This window comes from Trachypithecus francoisi, unplaced genomic scaffold, assembly GCF_009764315.1.
Source record: "Trachypithecus francoisi isolate TF-2019V2 unplaced genomic scaffold, Tfra_2.0 Lachesis_group12, whole genome shotgun sequence".
NCBI lineage: Eukaryota > Metazoa > Chordata > Mammalia > Primates > Cercopithecidae > Trachypithecus > Trachypithecus francoisi.
The window spans coordinates 69,365,526-69,387,830 of NW_022681457.1; the positions used below are offsets into that span (position 1 = coordinate 69,365,526).

At 50.1% G+C, this 22,305-nt stretch overlaps 1 protein-coding gene across 2 annotated transcripts in view; it reads right to left on the bottom strand.

Annotated features, from left to right (window-relative positions):
• Positions 1-22,305, bottom strand: part of FCGBP (Fc fragment of IgG binding protein) — a 63,800-nt gene that overhangs the window by 32,950 nt on the left and 8,545 nt on the right. For both annotated transcript variants that reach the window (XM_033226214.1, XM_033226215.1), the window contains 5 exons: positions 16,915-18,162; positions 13,219-13,568; positions 5,313-5,883; positions 2,464-3,068; positions 961-1,528 (listed from right to left, as the gene is read on the bottom strand). In XM_033226214.1, coding sequence (XP_033082105.1) covers positions 961-1,528; positions 2,464-3,068; positions 5,313-5,883; positions 13,219-13,568; positions 16,915-18,162 — 3,342 coding nt within the window. The remainder of the gene's footprint in view (positions 1-960; positions 1,529-2,463; positions 3,069-5,312; positions 5,884-13,218; positions 13,569-16,914; positions 18,163-22,305) is intronic.

A 22,305-nucleotide genomic window follows, 5' to 3' on the forward strand; every position in this document is an offset into this window, starting at 1 on the left:
AGCTGGGGTGGTACATGCCTGCCATTTCAGCTACTCAGGAGGCTGAGGCAGGAGAATCACTTGAGCCCAGGAGTTCCAGGCTGCAGTAAGCTATGATTGCACCACTGCACTCCAGCCTAGGCAACAGAGCAAGACTCCATCTTAAAAAAAAAAAAAAAAAAAAAATCAGGTGAGAGGATACATGGCTTTTCAAACTTCTTTCTCAGGCAAGCAAAGGCATTGGAAAACCATTCATGCACCCACCTCTGAAACAAGGCTCTCAAACTGACTGTCCAAGGGGTCAGGCAGATGTAAATAAGTGAGGCAGGATAGATGGGGACCAAAAAGAACCAGACAGGGGATGAGACTCCTAATGACAATACTGTTGCTCGTATCTCAATGACAGCTGTTATGTGGGAATCAGACCCTGGGCCACCAGGTGTACTCAGTCATTTTACAAATACTAGCTGCCACCAGGCGCGGTGGCTCACGCCTGTAATCCCAGCACTTTGGGAGGCTGAGGTGGGCGGATCACGAGGTCAGGAGATCGAGACCATCCTGGCCAACATGGTGAAACCCCATCTCTACTAAAAATACAAAAATTAGCTGGGTGTGGTGGCACGTGCCTGTAATCCCAGCTACTCTGGAGGCTGAGGCAGGAGAATCGCTTAAACCAGGGAGTCAGAGGTTGCAGTGAGCCGAGATCAAGCCACTGTACTCCAGCCTGGTGATAGAGCGAGACTCCGTCTAAAAAAAAAAACTAATAACAATTGCATGCCCACCATCTGTGACTTTCTAGCTATCATGATCCCAGCTGTGTAACTGAACCTTTCTGAACCTCAATTTCTTCATCTGTTAAATGGGTATAACCACAATCCCTACCTCATACAGCTATTATAAGGATTAAATGAATTAATGATATTTATACATTAATGACTATATATATGGCTGAGTCCCCCAGTTGCCACTTCCGGTACTCACGGCAAAGGTTTTCACTCCTCCAGGGGTGCACTGTGGCTCCAGCAGCCTGGCATGCAGCAGCATAGGTGGCCAATGCATCACATAGTGTCCCAGACTGGCCTGGCAGCAGGCAGTGGTCATAGACACAGTCGCGCACAGCACCCTGGGGGTCCAGCTTGCTGTGGCACTCTCGGAAGGGCCCATTGGGGTCGGCAAGGATTCCACACTCATTCTTGCTCTGCAGCTGCTGGGCCACCAGGGAGTCCAGCTTGGGACAATCACCCGGTTCAGTTGCTCCACAGCCGGACCTCGTCTCTTCTTGCCAGCTGTTCCCAAAAGCCAGTGCATTGGCAGCTTGACCCCCACCCCGCAGAGCCAGGTCGTCAGCTGGGTCCCCATTGAAGTTCCCACAGAGTCCACACAGGGCCTCAGCATAGCTGCTGGGCACCTTGGCAGTCACTCGTGCATCCCAGTTATAGGTGACAGTCAGACCAAAGTCCGTGCGCACGACGGCGTCCGTGCCCTGGCGGAACACCTGCACCTGCCCATCTGCTGCTTGGAAGGGCAGGTACTGAAGGACGTCATCCACCTGGGTGGAGATGCAAGAGGACCACCTGGTCAGGCTATTCACGGCTCTGTGGCCCAACCTTCAACTCACTCACCTCCAGCTACCCTGGGCTCCTTGCTATTCTCTTGGACATACTATGGTCAGTCCCACCTCAAGGCCTTTGCACTTGCTGTTCCCTCTGCCTGGCTCACCATTCACCCCTCTTCATTCCTAAAGCACCAGCTTAAATTTAAATGCCTCACCCATGGCCTTCAAAACCTCCATGATCTGTCTATCTCCCCATTACCTCCCTTACCTCACCTCTTCTCACTGTCCCTCTCACTCAGGCTGCTGCGACCATACTAGCTTCCTTTTTTCTTTTTTTTGACAGGGTCTCACTCTGTTGCCCAGGCTGGAGTGCAGTGGTGCAATCTTGGCTCACTGCAACCTCTGCCTCCTGGGTTCAGGTGATTCTCCCTCAGTCTCCCTAGTAGCTGGGATTACAGGTGTGAACCACTGTGCCTGGCTAATTTTTTTTTTTTTTTTTGTATTTTTAGTAGAGAGAGGGTTTCACCATGTTGGTCAGGCTGATCTCAAACCTCAGATGATCCACCCTCCTTGGCTTCCCGAAGTGCTGGGATTACAGGCGTGAGCCACCGTTCCCGGTCACTAGCTTCCTTTTAAAAATAGAGACAGCGGTCTCACTCTGTCACCCAGGCCAGAGTGCAATGGCCTGATCATTGCTCACTTCCTAGCATTTCCGGAAGCTGAGGCAGGGAGTGTCACTTGAGCCCAGGAGTTGGAGACCAGCCTGGGCAACTTAGTAAGACTCCGTTCTCCACAAAAAGGAAAAAGGAAAACGAAAAAAAATAAGATCTTCTAATGGGCCTCCCCCACGCCCAGACCCACCCAGAGCTCCAAGTCTTCAGTGGGTATTTCCTGCTCGGCCACCCAGCCCTGGGCGCTGCATCGCTCACCAGCACTTGCCCGGGGTACTCCCGGCGCACCGCCACCTTCACCCCGCGGGCATCCACCAGCACGGCGCGCGTGTAGCTCACAGTCTGGCTGCCCCGATGCTCATTTTCCACCAGCACCCGGAAGGCGGGCAGCGCTGCGTTCTGGCCGCATGAGCCGACCAGCAGGTACGTGCAGGTGCCCATGAAGTCGAAGCGCCGGCCGTCGAAGCTCACATAGTGTGGGTCCCCGGACCCCTGACAGGTCCCGAAGCGATTGGGGTAGCAGCCCAGGAGCCCATTCTGGTCGCTGCAGATCTCACCCGCCGGGCAGCCCTGTGTGTCGCGGCAGGTCACCTGACGGGTGGCGCCGTTGCAGGTGCAGCGCCTTTGGCACGACTCGTCCGCCCACACCTCCTGGCCCGGAGCTAGCTGGAGACCCTGGAAGGTGCAGCCGCACGACGAGGTCGGCACACAGGCGCCGCCGCTGGCCACGAAGCCCGGGAGGCACACGCAGCCCTCTACGCAGGGGCGCCCGGAGCAGTTGGACGGCGCCGCAGTCTCGTTGCAGGAGGCCGGGCAGGGAGGGCCGCAGAGCTCATAGCGGCTGTTGGCTGGGCAAGACAGGGCTGCAGGGAGATCAGAGAGGGTGGATCAGGCCCGAGCAGCAGGGACCGTCGAAGGGCGCCCTATTGGGGACAGCGCCCAGGAATTCCCTCCCCAAACCCTGCTCTTCTCTCAGAGCTCGCCATCTCAGATAATGGCACTGCCATCCTTCTGGGTGCTCCTGTGCCACACCCTAGCGATGCAGTTAATCTCTACCCCGCCAACCCCCTAACGCTTACTGGACAACCAATCTGTCAGCAAGTCCTGTGAGCTCCATATTCAAAATCTACCCAGACTGGCCAGGAGTGGTGGCGCAGGCCTGTAATCCGAGCTACTCAGGAGGCAGAGGCAGGATAATCACCTGAACGAGGAAAGCGGAGGTTGCGGTGAGCCGAGACGGTACCACTGCACTCCAGCTTGCGCACAGAGCAAGACTTTGTCTCAAAAAAAAAAAAAAAAAAATCCTCCTGCCTGGGCTCCCTCCTGCTCCCCCAGCCTGTTCCTCACACCAGTCCGAGGGATCTGGGAAGATCTGGGTCAGATCAGGTCCCTCCCTGTCTCAGAGTACTCCCGTGGTTTCCTCTCACTCAGGGTAAATGCCAGAGTCCTTCCCATGCCCCAGGAGGACTTGTGCCATCTGCTCCTCTCACCTCTCAACCCTTACCTCCTCTCCCTTTCCCTCGGGCTCACTCTGCCCCAGCCCCAGCTGCCTTCTCCTCCCGGGTCCTCACGCTTCCACCTCAGGGCCTTTGCATTGCTTGTGCCCTCTGCCTTCCCCTTCCACAGAAAGCCCACTGGGGCCCAGGTGGCCTGGGTTCAAATCCCAGATCTCTCCTTCTCAACCACTGACTCCAATCTCCCCGTGCCTCAGTTTCCCCATCAGTAAGATGGGATAATGTAGTCCAGACCTCACACAGTTGTTGTGGGGATTAACTGAGTTGATCTATGGGGAAACGTTCTGTGGACATCACTGTTAGGTCTTAGCTGACTCCATTGCCTGACCATGGTCTCAGCTCCAATGTTACCTGCCCAGAAAGGCCTTCCCTGGCCACCCTCTTCATGAGGCTCACAGTCACTGTCATTGCATGAACTTGTTTATTTGGCTCTCTGAAGATACTTCCTAGTTTATCTGCTCACTGTCTGTGTCCCTCCCCTCCCTCTAAGAGATAAGTCCTATGGGAGTGGGGACCTGATCTGTCTCAATCACTGCTGAGTCCCCAGCACCAAGGATAGGGCCTGGTGCACAGCAGGTGCTCATGAAATACTGCAGAGATGAATGGGAGAATATATGAACTTTCTGGTTCCCATTTTGCGCCAGGCATGGGGTTGGGTGCGGGGGGGCGGGGGCGGGGGGTGCTTACTGGGCAGTGGGGACACAGACAGCACTAGCCAACACAAACACCTAGTGGCCTCTATGTCCCTCCTGTACTTACTCCCCTCCCTCTGGGCCTGGGCCTGGATGCCTCTTCCTCCCTCCCACCTGTCCTTTCTGCTTCTGGGACATGTCTCTGGGAGCCTCACTCAAGGGCAGGAACAGATCTATGCTGGTCCTCACTGTGTCTTCGATATCATCAGCATGCACAGGGGGGCAGGCAGGGGTTCAAGGAATGCTTGTGGAATGAATGAGTGAATGATAAAGCAGATGGACACCTGGCTAAAGAGCCTGAGCCTCATCTAGAGGGCAATGGGAGTCATGGGAGGACTATAGGCAAAGGAAGAGACATCACATGTCTGTGTTGGGATTCTGCAGACATGAATTCCTGTCCTGCCAAGCCTTTGAGCATGCTGTTCTCTGGGCCTGCAACTCACTTCCTCCTCTTTCTCTCGGCAACTTTCTTATGGGTTTCAAATCGGACATCCCTTTCTCTAGAAAACCCTCCCTGACCACCCCTGCTCCCCAGGCTGGGCTGGAAACCTCCTCTGGTTTCCCATAGCCCCCACTGACTTCCTCCATCCTGGCCCTGACCCCTCTGCCTGTGTCCCCCCAGTCCCAGCCCTGACTCATCTGCCTGTCTCTCTCTCATCCTGGCCCCAACCCCTCCGAGTGGGCCTCCCCATCCTGCCTGGACCCCTCCATACTGTGAATGTCTAGTGAAACATCTCCTCCAACCTTAGGCTCATTGTGGCTGGCTATCTTGGCCATTACTAGGCCCCTGGCATTGCCCAGCACCAGGCTGAACCACAATAACTTCTCAGATATTGAGCAGATGCTAGGGATCTCCTGCCCCTCACTGTATGCTCCCAGCACCCCCCAGGGCATCACTCACGGCAGTTGGCTGGAGGTCTCCAGTTCCCAACTGAGATGCCAAGCTCCAGACAGGCCTGGGCATAGGCGCTGAGGCCACGGCACAGACTGAGCCGCTCCCCACCGACCACACACAGGTCATATACACACTCCTCCAGGAAAGGCCTGGGGTCCAGGGTGTCATGGCAGACAGCGAAGGGGCCATCAAGCTTGGTCAGCATGCCACAGAGTCTGTCGCCCTCATAGTGTTGGGCCTGGCCTGGGGTGCAGGAGGGACAGTTGTTCTGGCAGCCATCCTCACACAGGTAGTCCCCATCATCCAGCTTCCAGCTACTTGCGAACTCCACGGCATCAGGAGCCAGATTCCCGTCAGGCGCGAGGAAGTCGTCTGCTGGGTCACCATTATAGTTGCCACACAGCCCGCACACCTGGTCTTGGAAGCGCACGGGCAGGCTGAGTGCCAGCTGGCAGTCCCAGTCATAAGTGACCACCAGCCCAAAGACCAGCTCCACCACAGCCCGCAGTCCGCTCTGGTACACACGCAGGCGACCCTCGCTCAGGGAGACTGGCAGGCGCGAGCGCTGTTTGTCAACCTGCAGAGTGGGTGAGGAGGGGGTGGTCAGGCCCCTGTGCCACCTGGCCTCCAGTCCTCATCTCTGGGCCTCCCACCTGCTCCCCTGCTCTGGCTGCACTGGGACTCATTCTTTCTGCTACTGCCACCATCAGAGACCTTGCCTCTTGCAGTACCTGTGGCCTGAAATGTTCTTTCTGCAGACGTGCATGTGACTCACTCCTGTACCTCCTATAAAATATTTGCTCAGTGAGGTGCCCCTCTGCCCGGTCACTGCACTGTCTGGGAAGTGAGGAGCGCCTCTGTCCGGCCGCCCCACCGTCTGGGAAGTGAGGAGCGCCTTTTCCTGGTTGCCCCACCATCTGGGAAGTGAGGTGCCCCTCTGCCCAGCTGCCCCACCATATGGGAAGTGAGGAGCGCCTCTGCCTGGCCACTGCGCCATCTGGGAAGTGAGGAGCACCTCTGCCCAGCTGCTGTGTGACCCTCCAAGTGTGAAGTGACAATCTTGTGTGTGATCTTTCTGCCCTCCCCAAGTTTGCATTTTCGACATTAAAGTGTGCTTTTTAATTAAAAGTTTTAAATTGGAGAATATATTTTTAAAGTATTTGCTCGAATGTCACTGACTCAAGCTTTCCCTGACCACCCTATTTTATTATTTTATTTTATTTATTTATTTATTTATAGAGATGAAGTGTTGCTATGTTGCCCAGGCTGGTCTCAACTCCTGGCCTCAAACAATCCTCCTGCCTCAGCCTCCCAAAGTGCTGGAATTACAGGCATGACCCACGGGACCCAGCCTACAACCCATTTTAAATGGCAGTCTTGGGCCAGGTGCAGTGACTCACGCCTGTAATCCAAGCACTTTGGAAGGCTGAGGTGGGTGGATCACTTGATGTCAGGAGTTCAAGACCAGCCTGGTCAATATGGCGAAACCCCGTCTCTACTAAAAATACAAAAATTAGCTGGGTGTGGTGGGGCACGTCTGTAATCCCAGTTACTCAGGAGGCTGAGGCAGGAGAATTGCTTTAACCCAGGAGGTGGAGGCTGCAATGAGCCAAGATCATGCCAAACAGAGTGAGACTCTGTCTAAAAAAAAAAAAAAAAAAAAAAAAAAATGGCAGCCTCTCCCTACTCCATAACCTCCTTCCCTGCTTTCCTTTTTTTTCTATAGCATCTGGCCTTCTAAAATATAACTCACAAATGACCATGTTTATCATCTGTCTCACTCCATCAGAATGGCAGCTCCACAAAGACAGGGGTTTGGGTCTGCTTTGATCACTGCTTTATCCCCAATGCATAGAACAGGGCCTGGTGGAATCACAGGCACTTACTAAGTGAATGAAGTCACTGCTGCATTTAATAAACATTCACTGGGAACTCACTCTGTGCCTGGCCTTGGGCTGGGAGATACTGGGAATACGAAGGTAACAGAGATAGCCCCATGCCCTACACTCGTGGGGCTCCCAGTCCACTGGGAGAAAGAGACCCATCACCAGACAATGGGAGCTCAGAGGGGTCAGGGCAGAGGTGGGAGAAGCACAGGCAGAAAAGTCAAGGCCAGGATCAGAAAGGCCCAGGCGGACAAGTCAGGGATGGGATGGGGAGGTACAGGCTGAGGGTTCAGAGCTGGGATAGTGGGAAGATAGGAGGCTGTGAAAACCTAGATAAATGGTCAGATTTAACCTTGCTGGTCAGGGAAGGCTTCCCAGAGGAAAGAATAATTGTGATGAGCCTTAAAGGACCAGTAAGAGAGAAAGAGCCAGGAAAACCGGGAGGGAGTATGATATTCCCATTCAAATGTCCTGAGCGGACAGAGATCCTGGCCAGTCCATCTGGCTTGATGTTATGGACTCAATATCTGTGTCTGCTGCAAAGCCCACATGTTGAAATCTTAATACCCAACATGATGGTATTAAGAGTGGGGGGAGGCCTTTGGGAGGTGAGTAGGTCATGAGGGTGGCACCCCCACAAATGGGATTAGTGCCCTTATGACAGAGGCCTCAGAGAGCTCTCGGGTCCTCTTTCCACTGTGTGAGGATACAGGGAGAAGTAGGCCATTTGCAACCTGGAGGAGCACCCTCACCCTCACCTGGCAGCGCTGGTGACCTCATCTTGGACTTCTAGCCTCCAGAACTGTGAGAGACAAGGTTGTGTTGTTTGTAAGCCTCCCAGGTTCTGGTATTATAGAAGCCTAAAGTCTGACTAAGAACCAAGAGATAAGAACTATGTCTCTCTGTGCCCTGGGGCATCTTTTTTTTTTTAGATGGAATCTTGCTCTGTCACCAAGGCTGGGCTGCAGTGGCACGATCTTGGCTCACTGCAACCTCTGCGTCCCAAGTTCAAGTGATTCCCCCACCTGGGATTACAGATGCCTACCACCACGCCCAGCTAATTTTTGTGTTTTTAGTAGAGATGGGGTTTCACCCTGTTAGCCAGACTGGTCTTGAACTCCTGACCTCAAGTGATCTGCCCCCCCATCCCCCTCCCCTCAGCCTTCCAAAGTGCTGTGATTACAGGCATGAGCCACTGTGCCTAGCCTTTTATTTTTTTAATTAATTTTTAAAAATTTAAATTAGAAATGGGGTCTCACTATGTTGTCCAGGCTGGTCTGGAGCTCCTGGCTCAAGCAATCCTCCCACCTCAGCCTCCCAAAGTGCTGGGATTATAGGTGTGAGCCACCGCACCCAGCCTGGTCATCGCTTTCTTACTCTTTCCTTACACATTCTCTGAGCTGTGCCAGAGCTGAGACTTGAAGTGTAGAAAGTCTTAGCCAAGAGGATGGAATATGAAAAAAGGAGCCACAGGAGAGAGGACAGCATGAGCAGTGGCCCAGAGGGAAGACAGAGCATTCACTCATTCTGGTTCCCAGCAAAGCGCCTGTGAGTCCCACTGCATGGCCTGCTCTGTGCCAGCTGGTGCTTTAGACACTGCAGTGATGGAGACAGCCATGGACCCATGCTCAGAGCTCTCAGTCCAGAATGGCTGCTCAAATCTGTCTCTCCCCTAAGTCCAGTGATCTCCATTTTAATTTTTCTATTTTTTTATTTATGTATTTTTTTGAGACAGTTTTGCTCTGTCACCCAGCCTGGAGTGTAGTAGCAGCATCATAGCTCACTGCAGCCTCGACCTCCTGGGCTCAAGCCATCTTCCTGCCTCAGCCTCCCAAGTAGCTGGGACCACAGGCAGGCGCCACCACATCCAGTTATCTTATTTTATTTTTTTTGGTAGAGATAGGGTCTCCCTTTTTTTTTTTTTTTTTTTGAGACGGAGTCTCGCTCTGTCGCCCAGGCTGGAGTGCAGTGGCCGGATCTCAGCTCACTGCAAGCTCTGCCTCCCGGGTTCACGCCATTCTCCTGCCTCAGCCTCCCGAGTAGCTGGGACTACAGGCACCAGCCACCTCGCCCGGCTAGCTTTTTGTATTTTTTAGTAGAGACGGGGTTTCACCGTGTTAGCCAGGATGGTCTTGAACTCCTGACCTCGTGATCCGCCCGTCTCGGCCTCCCAAAGTGCTGGGATTACAGGCTTGAGCCACCGCGCCCGGCCGGGTCTCCCATTTTTAAATGACACAAATAATATTCGTTCATTACAGAAAACAGAAAATGCACATGAGCAAAAATGAGAAAAGGAAAATCACCCTGTAGGCACACACATACAAATGTATAGATCCAGTTGAGTTTTTTCCAACCTTTAGATATATTTACACTTAAAAAAAAAGGACCATGCTGAAGTCACTATTTCATTAACCCCTCTCCTAACAATGTCTTGTGAGTATCCTACTATGATTCTGACAGTAGCTCTACACCTTACAGCTTTGTCAAGTCACTGACATCTGTGAGGATCTGACAAAGAAAAAAGTAAGGCCAGGTGCGGTGGCTCAAGCCTGTAATCCCAACACTTTGGGAGGCTGAGACGGGCGGATCACAAGGTCAGGAGATCAAGACCATCCTGGCTAACACAATGAAACCCCAGCTCTACTAAAAATACAAAAAAATTGGCCGGGCGCGGTGGCTCAAGCCTGTAATCCCAGCACTTTGGGAGGCCGAGACGGGCGGATCACGAGGTCAGGAGATTGAGACCATCCTGGCTAACACGGTGAAACTCCGTCTCTACTAAAAACAATACAAAAAAAACTAGCCGGGCGATGTGGCGGGCGCCTGTAGTCCCAGTTACTCGGGAGGCTGAGGCAGGAGAATGGCGTAAACCCGGGAGGCGGAGCTTGCAGTGAACCGAGATGGCGCCACTGTACTCCAGCCTGGGCGACAGGGCAAGACTCTGTCTCAAAAAAAAAAAATACAAAAAAATTAGCCGGGCGTGGTGGCATGTGCCTGTAGTCCCAGCTACTTGGGAGGCTGAGGCAGGAGAATCACTTGAACCCAGGAGGCAGAGGTTGCAGTGAGTCGAGATCATGCCACTGTACTCCAGACTGGGCAACAGAGCGAGACTCCGTCTCAAAAATAAAATAAAATAAAATAAAAAGTAGTTTTTCAGAGAGAGGTACAAAATTCTGTATATAATTTTAAGGGATCTGAAGTCCGCCTGAACTTGCGTTCAACCCTTCCAGGACTGAAGAACAACCTACTTTCTTTTTTTTTGTTTTTGTTTTTGTTTTGAGACAGAGTCTCGCTCTGTTGCCCAGGCTAGAGTGCAGTGGCCGGATCTCAGCTCACTGCAAGCTCCGCCTCCCAGGTTCACGCCATTCTCCTGCCTCAGCCTCTGGAGTAGCTGGGACTACAGGCGTCCACCACCTTGCCTGGCTAGTTTTTTGTGTTTTTTTTTTTCAGTAGAGACGGGGTTTCACTGTGTTAGCCAGGATGGTCTCAATCTCCTGACCTTGTGATCCGCCCATCTCAGCCTCCCAAAGTGCTGGGATTACAGGCTTGAGCCACCACGCCCGGCCAGAACACCTACTTTCACCAACTGATTATTAATCTCAGAGATCTACGTGCACACTCACAAAATGAGGGAGGTACAAAAATATTTACTGCAGGTCAGATACAGGGGCTCACACCTCTAATCCCAGAACTTTGGGAGGCCAAGGTGGGAGGATCACTTGAGACCAACAGTTGGAGACTAGCCTGAGCAACATAGCAACACCTTATCTCTACTAAAAATAAAAATACTTAGCCCAGTATAGTGGCATGAGACTGTAGTCTCAGCTACTTGGAAGGCCAAGGCTGGAGGATTGCTTGAGTTCAGGAGTTTGAGGTTGAAGTGAGCTATAATCACACCACTGCACTTCAGCCTGGGCAACAGAGCAAGACCTTGTCTCAAAAAAAAAAAAAAAATATATATATATATATATCTCAAAAAAATATTCATTGCAGTATTGTTTGTAATGGTGAACAATGTGTCCATCCACAGGGGACTGGTTGAATGAACTATGGTGTTCATATGCGTATAAAGAATTGTGCAGATGTTAAAAAAAGCACACCAACGTGGCACATGTATACATATGTAACAAACCTGCATGTTGCACACATGTACCCTAGAATTTAAAGTATAATAAAAATAAATAAATAAAAATAAAAAGGTAATAAAAAATAAAAAAGAAATCAACCCACAAAAAAGGCTCCCTCTGCATTGATAGAGAAACTGTTCCAGAATGTATTGCTAAGTACAAAAAGCAAAGTAGAGAACACAACATATATATACACATATATATGTATACTTGTGTGTATATATGTATATATATGCAAAAATATATATTATATATATATATATATATTTTTTTTTTTTTTTTTTGAGACAGAGTCTCACTCTGTCACCCAGGCTGGAGTGCAGTGGCGCAATCTTGGCTCATTACAATCTCCGCCTCCTAGGTTCAAGCGATTCTCCTGCCTCAGCCTCCCAAGTAGCTGGAACTACAGGCATGTGCCACCACTCCCAGCTAATTTTTGTACTCTTACTAGAGATGGGGTTTTGCCATGTTAGCCAGATTGGTATCTAACTCCTGACCTCAAGTGATCCACCTGCCTAGGCCTCCCAAAGTGCTGGTATTATAGGCATGAGCCACCGCGCCCGGCCAAAATATTCTATATCTTAATGGGCAATTTGGTTACACATTTGCCAAAGGTGAACTATATAGTTAAGATCTGTGATTTTTATTATATATAAATTTCATCTGCAAAATCAGCCATAAGAAGTGTGAAAATATTGTATTCTAGTTAATGACATGGTGAAGTCCTTTGGGTGATACGTACTGATGTGTGGAACTTTGAAGTGCATAAAAAATAAGAGAGATTGTGGAATGGACAGAGGGAGGAACCGATGGATCAGTGTGTGATCAATCAAGAAGAGTATGGTGTTTAGAACCTAGATGATTGGCACCTGTAATCCCAGCAGTTTGGGAGGCTGAGGCAGGTGGATCAGTTGAGGCCAGGAGTTCCAGATCAGCCTGGTCAACATGGTGAAACCCCTCTCTACAAAAATACAAAAAATTAGCTGGGCATGGTGGCACATGCCTGTCATCCCAGCTACTTGGGAGGCTGAGGCAGGAGAATCGCTTGAACCTGAACCTAACACTGCACTCCATCCTGGGTGACAGAGCAAGACTCTGTCTCAAAAAAAAGAAAAAAAAGAAAGAAAGAAAAAAAGAAAAAATTAAAGAAGAAAGAAAGAAAAATCTAGGTGATTGGCATGTTAACATTCACTGTATAAGAATTTCAACTTTGGACATTTTGACATTTTCATAATAACATGACGAGAAAAAAGGAAGCAATTGCGCTAGGCTGCTGTTATTCATATGAACTAAGTAGAAATGCATTTACCAGAGTCAGGACAGCTGAGGGATTAAGAACGGGGACTCCAGAGCCTGCATGCCTGTGCCCTTAGCTCCAACTCTTACTAGCTCTGAGCCCTCGGGAAATCACTAGCCTATCTCAACCTGTTTCCCAGTCTGAACATGCTCATAATAATAATGCCTGCTGCACAGAGTTTGTGAGCATTAAATGCATTAAGATGAGAAAATTGCTAAGAAACATATCTGGTCCACAACAGGTGCTCATTAAATTTAGTTATTTGGTCAACATAAATCCCTCATTGTTGGATATTTAATTTCCTTTCTAACTAGGACAGAATTTTTTCTTCGTTTGCTTTTGTTTTATGCTATTATAAACCATGTTGGCGTTATTTTTCCCCCGAATCCTGTCTCTGAATATCCTTAAAATGTCCAGATGTGGGATGACTGCAGGGCAGGGTTCTAAGGTCCTGCTACTGATTTTCAAATCCCCCTCCCCACCCTCCAACCCCATGGCCCATTTCTCTGCACCCTGGTTTGAGGTCGGCCAGTTGGGCTTTGCCTCCGCTTTCGGACCTGCAGCTCATGGATGTTAACCCCCAGAAGCCCCTGGGTACTCACTAGGACGAAGCCAACTTCCCCGCGGATCAGCGACACGGAGTGGCTGTAGGCATGCACAGTGACGAGGCCCACGTAGGAGACGCGGCGGCTGCCCCGGTGCTCGTTCTTGGCCTCCACGCTGAAGGCAGGCAGGGTGTCATCCTCGCTGCACAGCTCTGCCATCGTGTACGAACAGGTGCCCATCATGTCATAGCGACGGCCGTCGAAGGTGGTGTAATGGGGGTCGCCCTGGGCGCGACAGACAGCGGTGGACTCTGCCACACACTGGGCCTTCCCGCCTACCACCTGGCAGCGCTGCCCAGCTGCGCACTGCACGCCTTCGCAGGAGGGCTTCGCTGGGGACACCACAGCTGGGGAGGGTAGGGAACAGTGAAAAGAGAGAATTAGAAGTGTCTGTGGGGTTGGAAATCCCAGCACTTTGGGAGGCCGAAGCAGGCGGATCACTTGAGGTCAGGGGTTCAAGACCAGCCTGCCCAACATGGTGAAACCCCATCTCCATTAAAAATACAAAAATTAGCAGAGCGTGGTGGCACATGCCTGTAATCCCAGCTACTCGGGAGGCCGAGGCAGGAGAATCTCTTGAACCCAGGAGGCAGAGGTTGCAGTGAGCTGAGATGGCACCACTGCACTCCAGCCTGGGTGACAGAGTGAGACTCTGTCTCACAAAAAAAGGAACAAGGAAGAAGAAAGAAAGAAGAGGAAGAAGAAGAAAGAAGAAAGAAGAAGAAAGAAGGAAGAAGAAGAAGGAGGAGGAGGAGGAGGAGGAGGAGGAGGGGGAGAGGAGGGGGAGGAGGAAGGGGGAGGGGGAAGGAGAGAGGGAAAAAGGAGGGGGGAGGGGAATAGGGGAGGGGGAGGGAGAGAGGGGGAGGGGAGAGGAGGAGGAGGGGAGGAGGAAGAGGGGGAGAAGGAGGAGGAAGACGGGGAGGAGGAGGGGGAGGAGGAGGGGAGGAGGAAGAGGGGGAGGAGGAAGAGGGGGAGGAGGAAGAGGGAGGAGGAAGAGGGGGAGGAGGAAGAGGGGGAGGAGGAGGAGGGGGAGGAGGAAGACGGGGAGGAGGAGGGGAGGAGGAAGAGGAGGAGGAAGGGGGAGGAGGAAGACGGGGAGGAGGAGATGGGGAGGAGGAGGGGGAGAAGGAGAGGAGGAGGAAGGGGGAGGAGGAGGGGGAGGAGGAGGGGGTAGGGAAGGAGGGAGTGGGGGGAGGAGGAGGGGGAGGGGGAGGGGGAGGGGGAGGAGGGGGAGGAGGGGGAGGGGGAGGGGGAGGAGGGGGGGAGGGGGAGGAGGGGGAGGAGGAGGGGGAGAGGAGGGGGAGGAGGAGGGGGAGGGGGAGGAGGGGAAGGGGGAGGGGGAGGAGGGGGAGGGGGAGGAGGGGAAGGGGGAGGGGGAGGAGGGGGGAGGGGGAGGAGGGGAAGGGGGAGGGGGAGGAGGGGGGAGGGGGAGGAGGGGGGGAGGAGGGGGAGGAGGGGGGGAGGAGGGGGAGGAGGGGGGGAGGAGGAGGGGGAGGAGGAGGGGAGGAGGGGGAGGGGGGGAAGAAGCCTGCCTAGGCCTCAGAGGGAGGCATCCTGGAGTCCACTTTGCCTGGGAAGCTTGAGCAATTCGCTCACAACTGCCCATTTTTGCCCATTTTAAAGGTGGGGAAACCGAGGTCTGGAACCCCACAGGGATATAGTTGCTCAGGCCTCTCTGAAAGTCCCAGGTTTTCTGATTCTCTAGTTTAACACAGAGCAGCCTAGAAGAAGGGAAGGCAGTTAAGTAAGAAAAGGCAGAAACAGTCATTAAAATGTTAATTTGTGTTTTTCTCTCCCCCTTTTCCCCTCTTCCCTACCTTCCCTCCAGGGTCAAAAAGAGCTAAGGGATTATTATTATTTATTTATTTTTATTTTTTGAGACGGAGTCTCACTCTGTCTTCCAGGCTGAGTGCAGTGGCCCAATCTCGGCTCTCACTGCAAGCTCCGCCTCCCGGGTTCATGCCAATCTCCTGCCTCAGCCTCTCTAGTAGCTGGGACTACAGGAGCCCGCTACCACGCCCGGGTAATTTTTTTGTATTTTTAGTAGAGAAGGGGTTTCACTGTGTTAGCCAAGATGGTCTCGATCTCCTGACCTCGTGATCTGCCCACCTCAGCCTTCCAAAGTGCTGGGATTACAGGCGTGAGCCACCGCGCCCGGCTGAGCTAAGGGATTTTTTTAAGGACAGAAAATGGAAGACAGGCTTCAGCAGGATGAAAAGGACTATGGAGTCAGGCCGCCTAGGTAGGAATCCTGGCTCAACCAACTGGCTCTGAGAAACTGGGCAAGTGGTTTTAAACTCCCTCTGCCTCAGTTTCCTCATTTGTAACATAGGGGTAATAATAATACCTCCTTCATAGGGATCTTGGTGGGGGGTGTTTGAATTAAATAAGCTAAAACTCGAGAAAGTTTTAGAAGTGAACCTAGGTGTTAAATGGAGTGTTACCCATTATAATTAATCACCCACCACTCCCTCATTCTATTTCTCAAGCCCAAAGTGGCTCCTTGAAGTTAAGTGGCTTCCATGTCTTGAAGGGTAGGGGAGGGACATTTTTGCCAGGTCCAGGAACCCCAGAGACTTAGCCTGGCAGGGACTACATGGGAAGAAACAGCTTTTCCTCCGTCTTCCTCCCAGTCTTCAAAAGTTTTTGCAGCTGGGTGTGGTGTCTCAGGCCTGTAATTCAAGCCCTTTGAGAGGCTGAGGCAGGAGGATTGCTTGAGCCCAGGAGTTTGAGACCAGCCTGGGCCACATCGCAAGACCCTGTCCCTACAAAAAAATAAATTAAAAATTACCTGGGTGTGGTGGTGCATGCCTGTAGTCTCAGCTACTTGGGAGGCTGAGGAAGGACTGCTTTAGTCCAAGAGTTCAAGGCTGCAGTGAGCTGTGATCACTCCAGCCCAAGTGACAGAGTGACACCCTGTCTCTAAAACAAAAAAAGTTTTGAGGGAGAAGCCATTATTCCCATTTTACAGATGTGGAAACTGAAGCCCACAGAGATGAAGTCATTTGTCCAAGATCACACAGGAGAGCTGGGATTTGAACCCTGGGACCCTGCACTACACTGACAGCGTCTCATGGACTGAGCCTGAGGTCACACAAACTGCCAGGTCGTATACATTAACTGTGTCAAAAACACGTGAAACACCTAGAAAGATTGCAAGGTACTCCCCCTCCCCAACACGTAGTCGTCTTACTATCATACATTTAGACCTCCTGAGTTTGGGTATCAACATTCCTACATGAGGTGTGGAGAGTGGCTTAGCAACTGGTGTGGCTATGTCAGTTGCTAAAATATCAAAATATTTCCAAACTGGTTGGTAAGAAGCTGCTGACCTGACTGTCCCCCACAACCCCAAAGATCCCTCCTTCTCAGCACCCTGGCTCTCCCCTAGGATGCTTCCCAGAACAAACCAACAGACGGGCTGATGCCAACATGATGGGGGCTTCAGGACCCTGTCACAGTGCCCGGCCTGCTGTCTCTTCTGACTGGTAGTGCCCCAGCTCTCCCTGGTTGCTAAACATTTACAATATTGTTTCTGGGAGGATGGGAGGGGCTGAGAAGACTTGAGGAAGGATGTTGCGGAGAAGGGAAGTGAGGGGAGGACAACCAGGATCCCGAAAGCCACAGAGGAGCAGGTGGGTGGAAAAGCAGTCACCAGGTGGACAGGACCAGGGGATATTTTCCATCACTCACTCCGACCGCAATCAGCTGCTGTTGCGTAGCCTGTAGCCTTGGCCAGTCCGAAGGTGAGCAGCCCGAAGTTGGTGGTGGCCTCGGCTGTGTGGATCGTGTCAGCCGTGCCGAGCTCCACTTCAGCATACGAGAACTCACTGCCTGGCACAGCCGCCCAGGTGAGCTTGGCCCCCACTGCATGCCCATCTATGGTCAGCTGGCTGGTAGCCTTTGTCTGTGCCACCACCAGGGCCACGCCCTCAGAGCCTGGTACACTCTTGACCACATAGGCAGGGCAGTAGGCCGCCACATCTGGGATCAGGACCAGGTAGGGGTCATAAGTCACTTCATTCCTTATGGCACCTGTGCCAAACAGCAGGACCTGGATGCCCACATTTGCAGACAGGTAGAGTGACCGGGATGGCCGAACCTCAAACTCTACCACATCACCTGCCTGGAGCCCACGGGAGCCAGTGATACCCCCATGGTTATAGGTCAGCTGTGTGGCCTGGCTGGCCACAACGAAGGCCAAATCATAGCGGGACTGGGAGGCCAGCGGGGGTACTACATAGTGGGTGCCCCAGGCAGATGTGGGTAGCAGCTGCTCGACCACATGGTTACAGGTCGTATGTTTCTGGGCACAGCTGTGGCCAGAGAGGACAGCCACGGGGCTACTAGCTGTGACCTTTGACCCCGAGAGATCCACTGAGCTCTGTAGCTGGGCCACATTGTAGGGCTCTAGAGTCACACTTAGGACATCGCCTGCTGGATAGAACTTGCCATCGAATGTCACTGACCCCTTCAGCGTGACACTGACCGAAGCACCTGCGGCACCGGCCACCACGGCAAACTCCTTGACATTCCTGGCTGAGGTGCCAGGGGGTGTGAGCACAAAGTACTCGGTGCCCAGGGCCTGGATGGGCCGCAGCAGTGTCAGCTCCGCTGTGTTGGGCTTGGCATTTAGTGCCTGCACAGAGATAGCATGGTCAGAGTGGATCACCACCGCGTGCTGGAAGATCTTGCTGCCTATCATCTCAGCGTTGGCACTAATGTTGACCATGACAGACTCCCCAGGCCTCACTGTGACGTTCTTTGAGGTTTTGTCTGCCTGGCTGAGGATGAAGACAGAAGCGGGGCTCTCTGACAGACTGGAGATAAGGAGGCAGGGGTAGGCCTTGCTGTAGACCAGCTGATAGTTCTGCAGGAAGGCTGTGAGGAATTCGTTCCTGCCAGTGTTCTTGAGGTCCACTGAAGCCTCCTGGGTCATTCCTGGTTGAGAAAATACAGTTGTGGGTGCACTTATCCAATCCTCCTCACCTTTTGCTCTACACCCAGAAACATGTTGAAATATTAACTTGGGCTTTTCTTCCCCGCTTTGCTTTCCTTTCTTCTGATTCATGCAGCATTCGTCTACAAGCCTTGCTGGCTTTTGTTTTTCAAAAATCTAAACACCTTAGACAGGGCCCTCAAACTCAAATGCTGATGGGGCCAGGCAAGAAAATATAAATGTGTGAAACAGTCCCGGAGGGGCGACTGTGGAACTGGAGCACTCCTACACCATCTAAAGTGGGTTGTTGCTTATGCAAATCAATCAGTGTGATACATCTTATCAACAGAATAAAGGACAAAAACTATGTGATCACTACAATTGAGCCAGAAAAGCATTTGATAAAATTTAACAACCTTTCATGATAAAAATTCTCAAGAAAGTGAATATACACCCCAACATGATGAAAGCCATGTACAACAGACCCACAGCTGCCATCACACTGAATGGGGAAAAACTGAAAGCCTTTGCTCCAAGATCTGGAACACAACAAGGATGTCCACTTTCACCACTATTCTTCAACATATTGTTGTTAGTCCTAGCTAAACCTCTTAGACAATAGAAAAAAATAAAGGGTATCCAAACTGGAAAAAGAGAGGTCAAATTATCTTTGTTTGAAGATGATATAATCTTATATTTAGAAAAACCTAAAGACACCTGGGCTTGGTGGCTCACGCCTATAATCCCAGCACTTTGGGAGGCCGAGGTGGGCAGATCAAGAGGTTAAGAGATTGAGACCATCCTAGCCAACATGGTGAAACCTGTCTCTATTAAAAATACAAAAAAAAAAAAAAATTAGCCTGGCATGGTGGCAGACACCTGTAATCCCAGCTACTCAGGAGGTTGAGGCAGGAGAATCACTTGAACCTGGGAGGCGGAGATGGCGGTGAGCCAAGATTGCACCATTGCACTCCAGCCTGGGCAACAAGAGCCAAACTCCGTATCAAAAAAAAAAAAAAAAAAAAAAAAAGAAAAAGAGAAACACATTCATCAAGAAGCTATTAGAACTGATAAACAAATTCACTAAACTTGCAGGATACAAAATCAACATACAAAAATCAGTAGCATTTCTATATGCTAACAGCAAACAATCTGAGAAAAAAAGGAAAGTAATCCCATTTATAATAGCCACAAATAAAATAAAACACCTAGGAATAAACCAAAGAAATGAAAGATCTCTACAATGAAAACTATACAACAGTAGTGAAAGAAATGGAAGAGGACACACACCAAAAAAACGGAAAGATAGTCCATGTTCACGGATTGGAAGGCGCAATATTGTTAAAATGTCCAGACTACCCAAAGCAATCTACAGATTCAGTGCAATCCCTATAAAAATACCAGTGACATTCTTCACAGAACTAGAAGACTAATCCCAAAATTTATGTGGAAACATGAAATGCCCAGAATAGCCAAAGCCATCCTGAGCATAAAGAACAAAACTGGAGGAATCACATTACCTGACTTCACATTATACTACAAAACTATAGTAACCAAAACAGTGTGGCACTGGCATAAGAACAAACACATGGACCAGTGGAAAAGAATATAGAACACAGAAACAAATCTACCCACCTACAGTGAATTCATTTTTGACAAAGATCCCAAGAACATACACTGTGGGATATCCAGTTTTCCCAGCACCATTTATCTTCAATAAAATAAAGGTGGCATGTACCTGTAATCCCAGCTACTCGGGAAGCTGAGGATTTATCTTCAATAAGTGGTGCTGGGAAAACTGTATATCCATATGCAGAAGAGTGAAACTAGACCCCTATCTCTCACCATATACAACAATCAAATCAGAATGGATTAAAGACTTAAATCTAAGACCTCAGACTATGAAACTACTACAAGAAGACATTTGGGAAACTCTCCAGTTCATTGGTCTGGGCAAAAATTTATTGAGTAATACATCAAAAGCACAGGCAACCAAAGAAAAATGGACAAATGGGATCACATCAACCTAAAAAGCTTCTACTCAGCAAAGGAAACAATCCACAAAGTGAAGACACAACTGACAGAATGGGAGAAAATATTTACAACCCATCGAGCTAAAGCAATTAGACGAGAGAAAGAAATAAAGACATCCAAATTGGAAAAACAAAACAAACAAAAAAGAAGTCAAATTATCCTTGTTTGCAGATGACATAATCTTATATTTAAAAAAAAACCTAAAGACGCCATCAAAAAGCTATTACAGGATACAATATCAACACACAAAAATCAGTAGCCTTTCTATATGGTACTGACAAGGGATTAATAACCAGAATATAAAAGGAGCTCAAACAACTCAATAGGAAAAAAATCAAATAATCTGATGTGTGTGTGTGTGTGTCTGAGATGGGGTCTTGCTCTGTCACCCAGGCTGGACTGCAGTGGCACGATCTCAGTTCACTGCAACCTCTGCCTCCTGGGTTCAAGTGATTCTCTTGCCTCAGCCTCCCAAGTAGGTGGGATTACAGGCATGTGCCACCATGCCTGGCTAATTTTTGTACTTTTAGTAGAGACGGGGTTTCACCATGTTGGCCAGGTTGCTCTCAAACTCCTGACCTCAAGTGATCCATCTGCCTCGGCCTCCCAAAGTGATGGGATTAGAGGTATGAGCCACCACGCCCGAATTAATCTGATTTAAAAATGGGCAAAAGATCTGAATAGACATTTCTCAAAGAAGACATACACATGGCCAGCAGGTATATCAAAAAATGCTCAACATCACTAATCATCAGAGGAATGCAAATTAAAGCTACAATGAGATACCATCTCACTCGTGTTAAAATTGCTTTTATCCTAAAGAAAGGCAATAATGAATGCGGGTAAGCATGTGGAGAAAAGGGAATCTCTTACACTGTTGGTGGGACTGTATGTCACTACAATCACTATCAATAATAGTATGAAGGTTTCTCAGAAAACTAAAACTAGAACTACTACATGATCCAGCAGTTCCTTTCCTTCCAAGACAGGAAGTCAGTATATCCAAGAGACATCTGCTTTCCCATGTTTATTGCAGCACTATTCATAATAGCTAAGATATGGAATCAACCTAAGTGTCCATCAACAGATGAAAGGATAATGGAAATTGAGTACACACAAACAATGGAGAATCATTCTGCCATAAAAAAAGAATGAGATCACGCTGCACAGTGGCTCACACCTAAAAATCCCAGCACTTTGGGAAGCCGAGGCAGGTGGATCACTTCAGGTAAGGAGTTCGAGAGCAGCCTGGCCAACATGGTGAAACCCTGTCTCTACTAAAAATACAAAAATTAGCCAGGAATGGTGGCATGTACCTGTAATCCCAGCTACTCAGGAGGCTGAGGCACGAGAATTACTTGAACCTGGGAGGCGGAGGTTGCAGTGAACCGAGAAAGTACCACTGTACTCCAGCCTGGGTAACAGCGTGAGACTTGGTCTCAAAAAAAAAAAAAAAAGAAGGAATGAGATTCTGTTATTTGCAACAACATGGATGGAACTGGAGGACATTATGTTAAGTGAAATAAGCCAGTGCAGAAAGACAAATTTCACATGTTCTCACTCATGTATGGGAGTTTAAAATTTTTAACTGATGAACTCGTAGAAATAGAGAGTGAAGGCTGACTCTCTTTTCGGACTCAGCCCACCTGCACCCAGGTAAAATAAACAGCCTTGTTGCTCACACAAAGCCTGTTTGGTGGTCTCTTCACACGGACACATGAAACATTTGGTGCTGAAGACCCGGGTCAGCGGGACTCCTTCGGGAGACTAGTCCGCTGTCTTCATCCTCACTCCGTGAAGAGATCCACCTATTACTCGGGTCCTCAGACCAACCATTTCAAGGAAGATCTCACCGATTTTAAATCGGGTAAGTGGCCTCTTTTTACTCTCTTCTCCAACCTCTCTCACTATCCCTCAACCTCTTTCTCCTTTCAATCTTGGCGCCACCCTTCAATCTCTTCCTTCTCTTAATTTCAATTCCTTTCACTTTCTGGTAGAGACAAAGGAGACACATTTTATCCGTGGACCCAAAACTCTGCCGCCGGTCATGGACTCCGGAAGGCAGCCTTCCCTTGGTATTTAATCATTGCGGGGAGGCCTCTCTGATTATT